The sequence below is a fragment of the Pseudoliparis swirei genome, chromosome 17, assembly GCF_029220125.1.
Source record: "Pseudoliparis swirei isolate HS2019 ecotype Mariana Trench chromosome 17, NWPU_hadal_v1, whole genome shotgun sequence".
In the NCBI taxonomy this organism is placed as follows: Eukaryota; Metazoa; Chordata; class Actinopteri; order Perciformes; family Liparidae; genus Pseudoliparis; species Pseudoliparis swirei.
Genome location: NC_079404.1, coordinates 22,379,331 through 22,391,640, shown reverse-complemented (window position 1 = coordinate 22,391,640; position 12,310 = coordinate 22,379,331). Strand labels below are relative to the sequence as shown.

The following is a 12,310-nucleotide window of genomic DNA, read 5'->3' as shown; positions in this document are numbered from 1 at the left end:
TCAAATTGGGATTTTTAAGCTTTTTTTCCCTCCAACTTTTGAGCACAAAGCAAGAGATTAAAGCAAACAGAACATCACATTAAGGCCACGTCGTCACGCTCTGTTGTCTCTCTCCCTCCCTCTCTCTCCCGCCGTTCAGTCGAGGACAGGAAGGACAGGCAGGAGCCCGAGTCCTTTTTTATGTTAATTGGAGGAACAAAAAGGTCATTTTGGCTCCGGCTAAAAGGACGACAAGGTGGGTTATTATCGTGGTTTTTATGTTTTGGCGCCGCTGCTTTCCGTCGGCGTCGTTACCGCTGCACACAAAACCCACGAGTTAGCGTCGCTCCGGTTCCCCCGATAAAAATCCGGTGGGATTTCTCCGTTGAATTTCTGATTATTGCAGAAAGTTTACGATAATAACTAAACTTTGATTTAAGTAACAAGCTCAAAGGCCACAAACAAACTACACAACATGTAAATAACCCCTTTAAAGCTTTATTGTTTTGTGTTGATTGCCTGTTTTTGTATGTGCCTTATTGCTTTTGATGTATGCCTTTTTATGTTGTATCGTTTGAATAATTTATAGACGTTTTAATCTACTTCCTCTTTCTAGTAAAATCAGACTTTTATTTTGATAGGTTAAAAGGAAGCACACCTTTATTTTATGTTGAAATACAAACTTGACGGTACGGTTACAGATGTTATAGACGGATGCACATTTTATTTAAAGCTTAATAGTTTGAATGGACCCGTATGAGGCTAACGCTCTTACGGTGGTCGAGTTTTATTTCATGTTTATTTACCTAAAGACAGAAAATAAAGAAGTTTCACCAGCAGGAAGTTTCACGCCAATTCATATACGGGGATCCGTTACACAATAGCTGCGTGGGCGGCGGTCAGCGTGTCCTCGTGCAACGGCTCGGATGAAATCTTCCTATGAATTAATTGTTGCTGCGCTTTATGCAATGGAAATCAGCAACACGTGTCAACATACACACAAAATAAAGCTTCACCTTCAATGGGAACTACTCAGTTGGGTTCAGAAGTTGTAAAATGCTGTATTTGGATATATTGGACATCATGAGTAACATAGAAGTGAAAATATGTTTTTTTTACATGTGAAAATGAAAATCTAAATTTGCCAAAATGGCCGCCAAAATGGCCACCAAAATGGCCGCTTTGACACATTTTAGTTTTTTTTTTACTAAAACCTCTCTAACTTTGTTCTGCTTCACTTTTTTCAAAGTCAAACTTTGCAGAGAGAATGTTAACATATTTTAATATGATTTGTGAGAGTTTTAAACTTTTTTAACAGCCTCATTACAAACATATAATCATCCTGGAAGTGCTTTTTTAAAATTTGGACCTGACATTTTAATATTTTTTCTGTGTGCCATCTTCATTTACTCTTACCCACTAACATATTAACTGATATGTACACATCTGAAAAAAAAATGTAAAGGTCAAAATGTAAAAATGATTAAAATAGCCCCCTAGTGGTTGCAGAAATACAGACTCTTTAGTTTGGGGATGCACTTTTCGGAGCAGAGGCCTAAAGAAAGCTCGGTGCTGAAAAGGTTATGGCAACAAACCCTCGCTGTTGTTTGGGTTACACACACACACACACACACACACACACACACACACACACACACACACACACACACACACACACACACACACACACACACACACACACACACACACACACACACACACACACACACACACACACACTCTGGTTAAACGGTCCTAGCAGGGTGCTTTGGGCCGCCGTCTCCCAAACTACGTATTAAATATATCCGCATTATTCCAGTTTTCAGAGCATTCACCCACAATCAGCACCTCAAAGATGTCAGCACTAACTCTGCTCTGAAAGCCGAGTTGATGGACACTTTTGTCCTAATTCAATGCGCAACATGAAAGGGGAGCTTCAATTAAGAGCAATTATACAGGTGATGGATAACAAAAAAAAAAGGATTTTTGAATTTTCTCAGCAGAAGTTCCAGAGTCGGACTGAAGTACTCACACTTTATATTTCCTGCCTTCGAATGGCGAGAATGAAGATGAGTGAATTAGCATAATTGGTCGTGTTCATGTAGAGGAAGGATTTGAGCTTTAGTAGGATGATGATAAGCACCACCCGGCTGGTGGAGGTTCATCTGACGCCTTCAGAGTAAGAGCGTTAAGGTGGAGATCATCTTCTCTGCAAAGAGCTTTTTAAAGGTCATACGTGTTGAACCGGATGAAATGTTCCACTACGTCCGCTGACGGAGGCGCTCCGTCCTCACCGCCTCCACCTTCAGGGTCGGGACGGGTCTGTGGATCCAGGACAACGCTGAGGCTCAAAGTATGAAGGAGATGACATTCAGCCAGTGTGTGTGTGTGTGTGTGTGTCCTTCCTTCGTACTCTGGAGTCTATCTGCTTGTTTATTTATTTTTATTCCAATAAATGTAACAATGCAATGCATTCTCTCTCTCTCTCTATTTTCTCTTCCACTCACATTCAAAGAGATGTGCATAGGTGAGCAAACACACACACACACACACACACAGAGAGACGACCACACACACTGATCTCCCTTCCTCCCTCCCTTAATCCCTCCCACACTACCCCCTTCCTCCCTCCCTTATTCCCTCCCTCCCTTTATCCATCCCTCCATCCCTTCCTTCCTCTCTTCTTCCCTCCCTTCCTCACTCCCTTCATCCCTTCCTTCCATTTTTCTCCCTGCATTGTGAGCACAACATTATTTATAATTTTTGTATAAGTTTATTGTTGGTTGTGAGCTGCAGAGTTAAAGGGACAGTACACCCCAACATCACAAATACACCTCATTCCACTTAAACTTCAGCCTCAAATACAAACTCCTGCATTTATTGTTTAATGTTATTAAAATTTCTTTGAGCTTGGATCTATATTTCTTGACGTTGAGTCAGAGGAGCGTTCCCCAGAGACTTTAACCCTTTACGTCACCATCTTCATCATCTTCATCACAAACAGCGACGAACATTATCCGTCTCAACGAACGAGATTTGAAAGTTAGAAAACAAAATTTCGCCGCAACAATAAAAGAAAACAAACTCACGAGAGATTTTTTTTTTCTCAAGCGGGCAATTATTTGGGGGATTTCAGGTGAGATTGAATTCCAGTTTCTCTCGTTGAAGACGTCCACATAGGAATAATCTGGAGTGAAACACGTGACGCTGAACGCCAACAGAGTTGAAAAAACATCTAATATTTATGAAGGGTTCCAGGGAGGAGGAGAAGGTGCACGGGGGAGATTGTGTAGCCCCCTCACTATAGGAATGTGTGTGTGTGTGTGTGTGTGTGTGTGTGAAAACATGCTGACAGGAGGCTGCTGCTTGTTAGTCGGAGTGGGAGACGGACGTGTCTGGGCTCGGGGCGCCGAGTGAAGCGCACTCCAGTGGAAATGTACATCAGTGGGCTGGTAGCACTGGGGCTCCAGACCCCCCCCCCCCCGGCCCCCACCTCTCTGTTTCTCTTTTTTAATATCGGTCCCTCGTTCCCCGTTTTTTCAGCAATCCTTTCTGTAATCTATGTATTTCGCTCCGCGTCGCGTTCACTTTCCCCTCTCCGGCGTGGGGAAATGCACCGCTGGGCCAGAGGGGAAGAAGATCACCCCCCCCCAATGTGGGCGTGGCCAATAAATAAATAAAAATTACACAACAAGAAAATACAAGAAGAAGAAGAAGAAAAATTTGTATCTATCGATACTTCTCTGTGCTGTTTTGTTGTTGTTACCTTCGCATTTAAAATGCGGAAGGTTATGTTTTGATCGCCGTGTATTTATTTATTTATTTGTATGCGTGTTACTCGCATAACTCAAAAAGTATTAAACCGAATCGCATGAAATTTGGTGGGATGATTGTTTATTATCCAGGGACCATTTGATTCCATTTTGGGATCGATCGGGTAAAAGGTCACGATCATGGTCATGAAAAGGTCAACATCTTCTTGAATCGCATGCAATTTGGTGGGATGATTGGTTATTATCCGGGGACCATTTGATTACATTTTGGGATGATCGGTCAAGGTCATGAAAAGGTCAAAATCTTATTTTTACCATATTTTTATCCAATTGGCATGCAACTAATGCCAAAATGATCATAATTCAATGCCCAATCTTGTGATATGCAAAGGTATGCGCTCTACCGAGTGCCCGTTCTAGTTGTTGTTGTTGTTGTTGTTGTTGTTCAGCATCCTGCAGCTAGGGGGCGATGCAAACTCACTCAGGAAATAAAAGAGGCCTCATTTGCATAATATTTACATCCTATTAACACATCAAACCCGACGAGTTGAAAGCAACTCCTTGATTAGGAGCACGGACAAATTACTGTACGTCTACTTCCTCCTCACGCCTCGTATCCTCATCTCCTCCCTAGCTGCCTAGCGCAGGTATTAGTTCACATGTGTGTGTGTGTGTGTGTGTTTTGTATGTTTTCTCGCATCATTACAGAGAGCTTATTCTCCACGTTTGACGTGAACCTTCCTATAACCCAGATCTCTCGTCTCGTGACTCCGCCTCCCGGAGGTTTTGACGAAAAGGTGTGCCAGAGCTGTCAAACGTGCGTACGTGTGTGTGTGTGTGTGTGTGTGTGTGTTATGTACACGTAAATACATGTGAAGACCGGGAAGTATGATGAGCCTCCTAAGGACGAGCCGCGTGTCGGAATATAAATGTGTTCGCCGATTTGAATCACTGATTTATGTATTATGGGATGCATCGGGCTGTCACTCAGAGGCGGAGCGGAACGATCTGCACAACATCTGGCGGCATGTCACGGAAAATATTTATACTGTCGGCTTGCCACGGAAAATACTGCAAAACATTAATTTAGGACAGGAGCATCTTGGAAATAATACAGAAGAAGATTGTTGCATATAAATATTAAGAAATCACATTTTGTTCTTTTATATTTGGACGTATATGAAACTCCTCTAAGCTGCCGGTTTCCTGGTTACATGGCAGGTGTGACAGAAAGGTGTTAAAAAATTGGGAAAGATTTCGATATCTAGAATATTACCAAAAAAAACCGTAATCTTGCATTTTGATGTTTCGTTCAGAATAAAAGCTTTTATTTAAAAAGTCAACATATAGCCGTAACTGAGCCACATGTAAGAAAATAAAAGCCTTGAGCTAAATGTAAGAAAATAAAAGCCTTGAGCTAAATGTAAGAAAATAAAAGCCTTGAGCCACATGTAAGAAAATAAAAGCCTTAACTGTGCCAGATGTAAGAAAATAAAAGCCTTGAGCCAAATGTAAGAAAATAAAAGCCTTGAGCCAAATGTAAGAAAATAAAAGCCTTGAGCCAAATGTAAGAAAATAAAAGCCTTAACTGAGTCAAATGTAAGAAAATAAAAGCCTTGAGCCAAATGTAAGAAGATGAAAGCCTTAACTGAACCACATGTAAGAAAATAAAAGCCTTGACTGAGCCAAATGTAAGAAAATAAAAGCCTTGACTGAGCCAAATGTAAGAAAATAAAAGCCTTGACTGAGCCAAATGTAAGAAAATAAAAGCCTTGACTGAGCCAAATGTAAGAAAATAAGCCTTAACTGAGCCAAATGTAAGAAAATAAAAGCCTTGACTGAGCGAACACAGAGCAATACGAGGTATTTCTCTTGTTTCTGGAAGTATTTGTATGTTTCTTAACGGCAGTGATTGTACCCGTGTCCTCATATTTTATTTTATATATTGTTTTTGTATTTGTGCTTGTTGCTTAATGGACTCATGAGTCAAAAAATACATGCAGGCTTTTCAAAATAAAGTTCTGTCTTCACAGGAAACAGATCAGTCAGATCTAGGTGATAAAAACAAACAAACCCCGAGCTAGAGAGGCTGACAGGTCACCGTTTGTTTAGTTTAATCCGTGAGGATTACTGCTAAATTAACGCCACATCATCATCATCATCATCATCATCATCATCATTGTCGCTTTTGGTTGCTTAGTAACGGCAGGAGCAAGATGAAAGGCTTCTCTCGATATTTTCCAGAAGAATTTTTGTCCGTTGTATCCGACTTTATTTTAACGCCGAGGGTTATTCACAGAGAGACGACGTCGTGATTAATAATAGCAATTAGCCTAAGTGCTATAATTCATAACAGTGAGGAGTGTGACGCGCATTTAAAGCTCTTGAGGTTTGTCTCCTGCGGCGCACGTCATGTCATATGGATCATAATGTCTCCATGTCATATGGATCATAATGTCTTCACGTCATGTGGATCATAATGTCTCCATGTCATATGGATCATAATGTCTCCATGTCATATGGATCATAATGTCTCCATGTCATGTGGATCATAATGTCTCCATGTCATATGGATCATAATGTCTCCATGTCATGTGGATCATAATGTCTCCATGTCATATGGATCATAATGTCTCCATGTCATATGGATCATAATGTCTCCATGTCATGTGGATCATAATGTCTCCATGTCATGTGGATCATAATGTCTCCATGTCATATGGATCATAATGTCTCCATGTCATATGGATCATAATGTCTCCATGTCATATGGATCATAATGTCTCCATGTCATATGGATCATAATGTCTCCATGTCATATGGATCATAATGTCTCCATGTCATATGGATCATAATGTCTCCATGTCATATGGATCATAATGTCTCCATGTCATGTGGATCATAATGTCTCCATGTCATATGGATCATAATGTCTCCATGTCATATGGATCATAATGTCTCCATGTCATATGGATCATAATGTCTCCATGTCATATGGATCATAATGTCTCCATGTCATATGGATCATAATGTCTCCATGTCATATGGATCATAATGTCTCCATGTCATATGGATCATAATGTCTCCATGTCATGTCATACAGAGCATATTCATAACTTTGTCATGAGGATATTGACCACACACACACACATTGTGTTCTTAGCAGAAAGAGCCTTAATTGGATGCTCTGAGTGAGCTAATTAAACTTGCTAAATCTCGCTAATTGAAATCGAGCAAAGACGTCAATAAAAATCTCCTCCGAGTCGAGGAAGTTGGAGCCCTCAGGGAAGTCGGCTCGAGAAGAATCCACGAAGTTAAGAAGAAATCGCACATTAAGAACATTGTAACGCTGAAGCGAGTCGGTGACCACTCAGTTCAGATTCATCCAGACTCAAAATCACGTCTTTGGCTTAAAGTATACGTTATTATTATAATCCTCAACAGTGTAAATCTGTTGTGAATCCCTAACAATGGGCTGAAAGAGGCTGGCAGCAATTTATCATCTCTAAAAAAATAAAACCCAGCGGCGGGTATGAAAGGCATTTTTTTTCTTCAATTACCAAAATTACACCATTTATCTTAAGCACGAAGCCACAAAAAAATCTATTATTGTCGCTTGACTTTCCGACGTCAATGGAACGCATCGCGTGACGATCGCTTTACTTTATCATCAAAATCAGCTCATCTGGACTTATTATTTAAATTTGATCACAAAATAGAGTTTGGATGAGTTGAATATGTGGAGCATGTGGAGACGCATGTGTTTTTAAAAGACTGGTAACACAAGGAAAAAGTCCTGGATGTAAAAGATTCAGTTATTTTACAATTTCTTTACAATACATTATCAAATAAATAAACTGTTAAACTGTTATTGTGGTCTACAGAGGTGTGTAGAGGCCCGTCTCCAGTGTTCTGATGGTACATTGTGTTACCGAAAGGTGATTTCTGATTGGTCCGCACTGCCTTCCTCTTGGAGGCTGATTGGTCTGCAGAGAGATCGTTGAGCTTCGTTGAGTGTTCATTCAATCGGAACACGGTGATGTCACCAAAAAGAAGCCCCTCCCCCACAGCTTCTGTTATACATCTGCAGAGCCGCCGAGTTCTCCTCTCGGCGTCTTGGAGGTTTCACTCGCCCCGAAAGTGATTCTCTCTCTCTCTCTCTCCCTCTCCCTCTCTCCCTCTCCCTCTCTCTGTCCCTCTCCCTCTCTCTCTCTCTCTCCTCTCTCTCCCTCTCTGTACACTTGACCAACATATCATGTTCTCATAGCAACAGAGGCAAGCTTTAACTCCTCGCCCACCTTCACCTCGGTCAGTGTTTGCTTTCTCTCTCTCTCTCTCTATATATATATTTATTATTATTTGTATTTATATATATATTTATAAATATATATATTTTGTAATTGCTAAATATATATATATGTATATTGATATATATTCAATCAATCAATAAATATATCAATATATAAATAAATATATACAGTATATATATATAAATATTTATATCAATAAATATATTTATATCAATACATATATATATTTAGAAATCCCAGAAAATATATATAAATAAAAAATTTAATAAAATATATATTAATAAAAATATATAATTATATATATATATATATATATAAATAAATAAACAGGAAACAGGAAGTCGCCGGTCACTTACTTGCAGTGCTTGTGCGGCCCGCTGAGCGTCTCGATGACAAAGCACTCGCCGCCGTTCAGGCAGTAGGCCAGGTCCTTCTCGTGGCACGGCTTGAAGTGCTCCGAGTGCAGCGGCGGCACCGTCGGGGACGCTGCGGGACGGGACAAAGAAAACTCCCCGTTAGTCATCACCGGCAACTCCCCGTATTGGTTTGTGTTTTTTGTTTTTTCACGAATGCATTCGCTCTCCCGCCATCAGGCCCAGTGACGGCCATTCATTCATCTCGCTGTCTCCCAGCAGCCGATTACTTCTCCAGCTCTTGTTTATTGTCTCTTTTAATACTGCAACAATAAATCATGGCATCGTCTTCGATTTTGCAGCAGGGAGTCGTCGATATATATATATATAAATATATATAATATATACTGAATTAATATATATATGAATAAATGTGTATAAGTAAGGATTTTATATTTATATCTAAATAACTATATTTACAAATATATAAATAAAAATAAATATATATACATAAAAATAAATATATGTCTAAATATATATATATATATTTATATATACATATAAATATATATATATGTAAATACAAATATATATATACAAATATAGATATTTATATATAAATACAAATATAAATATAAATATATATATTTATATATAAATACAAATATGTATATACTGTATATATATGCCGACTTTGCCCAAGGATCCGTAACGAGAGTGCATAAAACGTTGCACGTTACCAGCGCGTTGTTTGTTCAGACCCTACGATGTCATCGGGGGGGGGGAGATGGATGGAGGACGGGTAATAATCTGCTGGGCCGTGATTAATAACTCTGTGGTCACAGCGGCGCTCGTCGGATTGAGAGCTCCGGGTTTCTCTCCCCGGCGAATTCATCACAACGCGGGCCGGTACTCTCGCTTCTGACGGCGTGCGCCTTAATGGATGATCTTATTACCGGGATTAATAAGTGAAGCGCCGAGTCGCTTAAGAGAAAATATGTAAATGCTAAAAAAACAAAACTAAAAAAAATAAAAAAGTGGCTTGTTGACGATCCTTTTTGTTTTTGTTTTAAACAAGTGAAAGATAAATGGAAACGTAGAGATTGCAGTTGGCGGGCAGTCATCCATCAGCGGAGCAGTCGCTCAGGCCGATCTGCGCCGCTGATGATGCTCTTATTAATATCTCACCAGACTGCTGACGCTTTCATTTGTGCTTTATCAATGAAATCTGAGTCCGCCCACGGCTCTCAGAAACACATTTGTTTTGTGGTTTCTTGAAGTCTCGGGACGAGCCAGAACTTTATGCTCCAGAGATTAAAAGTGTGTGTTTCAAGGACGTTGCTATCACCACTAGTATACTGGTCATGTTGGGTTATCCGTTAACGGTTGAGTGGACGAAACACAAAGATGAACTGAAGATTTCTCAATCAAGAGATAATGAGAGATTAATAGTAATAATAAGCAGAGTTTTGGGGGTGATGGGTGGGTGAATAGAGGCCAGCTGTTCTCGTATAGGTCCCTACATTCCTTGATCAGCAGTATCAGGTGTGTGTGTGTGTGTTATGAGAGGCTATGTGCCGATAGGGCCCCTAAATAACTCTCTGTGATTGGCTGCTGGGTGATTAGTTTCCATGTGAGAGGCTAAATGAGGTCAGGAAGGAAGGTGGTGAGACGAGGACGTCCACCGGTTGGACGTGAGGGTCTAGAGGGTCTTAATTAAAGTTGTAGCCTGTAAATGGTAGTTTAAACAATTATTAATCAATCAAGTCCACAATTTAACCAACAACCAATGTGTGAGGGGCCAGCAGCAGACCTGTGGGGCTAATGAGGTTTTTGGGTCCGACACGACTTCCTTTCTGTCGTGTCTGACCTGCCATGAAACGGTAAAATTGCCCCTTTTTTCCCGGGCTGATGACATTAGAGAAACTTGCCCGTCTCGTCTGTATCAGTGTGTGTGTGTGTGTGTGTGTGTGTGTCAGCGTCTTTAGTGTTTGACGAATATCAGCATAAATAATTGACGACGCAACACATTAAGAAGTGCAGACATGGGACTCGCTCGTTAGCCGGGATACTTCGGGGGAAACTCCGCCCGGCAACAACTTGATGATGAAGTACATTCTCCATCGACGGTAACGTAGTGCCTTCATTTATGCTAACATGGCATGGCCAGATAAACTGTACAGCGACGGTGTCAACTAAATGAATTAACAACAATAAATGAGGCCCACTGATTGCCCCCCCCCCTCCATCTCCTAAAAATACTTGAAATACTCTGAAAAAAAGCCACTTTTTTGAAGGTATTCATCATGTTTCCTCTCAATTTTCCTTTAGATTTAAAAAAAATGTTTTAGGGACTTGCACGGTTGGTAAATTGTAGAATTCAAAGTGTAAATTGTACACATGAGAGTCGATCCCCGTTACGGTGACCTTGAGTCGATGGTGAAGCCCTCTTCTGAAAAGCCATACAACGATAACCCTTTATAGGGCTCATTGGAATACTTTGAAATTCATAATGTCAACACTACAGTGTTATTGCAGGAAATAACAATAGTTTTGATGCTGTGACATGAACAAAAAATATATAGTTTTTAGGTAGAAAATCAACATCAACGAAGTTACCATATATGGTTCCTCGCCCAATAGAGGGATGAGTGACAGGTGTCTACAATTTTTTTAAACGACTTTGTGAAACTTACAAATCTAAATGTTTTGCCTCCTTTTCCACAAAGCAACAACACATATTGTTCTTTTATAACAATAACCTCGAACACCGGCTCATCTCGACCACCGCAAGCCGATCAACAAATCACTTCAAATATAACGTCGCGAGGCCATAACCATCAGACGTGGAGATGTGAACTCGACGGCTTACCGATGCCGATTCGATTTACCTTCGACCACGATGAGCGCGTGACGTACACACCAGCGCTAACGCACGCCGGCGCTAACGCTACTCGGGGATCACAAAGAGTCACTTCAGGGTGACGAAACTACAACCCCAACATGGATCCACCCAACAATACCGTCAATCGTAATCGACCGGCGCCTCGATTAACCCTTTGTGAAGCTTTCCAGAGACACAATGAGATCAAAGGAACAAGACTTGAGGAATATTCCTCAGAGGGCTGCCAACCGGAAGGAGAACTAGAGGAACACTTAGAAGAGAGGGAGAGGGAACTCGTGACATACAATGCAATGTATGTCGTGAAGACGGAAGACACACAAACAAAAGGCCAGAACTACAAACAAAAGGCCAGAACTACAAAACACTGCTGCGTCTATCTAAGAACTATATGTATATTTACAGTGGGTACGGAAAGTATTCAGACCCCTTTAAATGTGCCACTCTTTGTTCCATTGCAGCCATTTGTTAAATTAAAAAAAAGTTAATTTTATTTCTCATTAATATTCACTCTACACCCCATAAAGACAGAAAAAAACAGAAATGTAGAAATGTTTGCAAATTTATTAAAAAAGAAAAACTGAAATATCACAAGGTCCTAAGTACTCTAAACGTCCACATGTCTGTTCTCCTCTCTCACCCCTCCTCCCCCTCTTGGTTTCTCTCGACTCATTTCTTCAGTCTCTTCCGTGCTGCTTTCTTCTTAATTTTTGTTTTTTTCTGTCTTTATGGGGTGCAGAGTGACATTAATGAGAAATAAAATGAACTTTTTTGATTTTAGCAAATGGCTGCAATGAAACAAAGAGTGAGATTTTAAAGGGGTCTGAATACTTTCCGTACCCACTGTACATATATATGTATATATTGTTTATGAACATAAAGCATTTCCCCTTCAGACACGGTTTTGTGCCGTGTTGCCAGTCCCGGGGGACAAGTGCATTGTGGGTAGTTCAGGCTTAACACTCGTCACCCGCGGTATACGCTCAAAGAAGT

The 12,310-nt window shown here is 40.4% G+C and overlaps 1 protein-coding gene across 1 annotated transcript in view; it reads right to left on the bottom strand.

Moving 5' to 3' along the window:
* The window catches only part of LOC130207267 (pro-neuregulin-3, membrane-bound isoform), a 354,489-nt gene that overhangs the window by 132,119 nt on the left and 210,060 nt on the right, over positions 1 to 12,310 (bottom strand). The window contains exon 2 of the mRNA XM_056435790.1: positions 8,419 to 8,548. Coding sequence (XP_056291765.1) covers positions 8,419 to 8,548 — 130 coding nt within the window. The remainder of the gene's footprint in view (positions 1 to 8,418; positions 8,549 to 12,310) is intronic.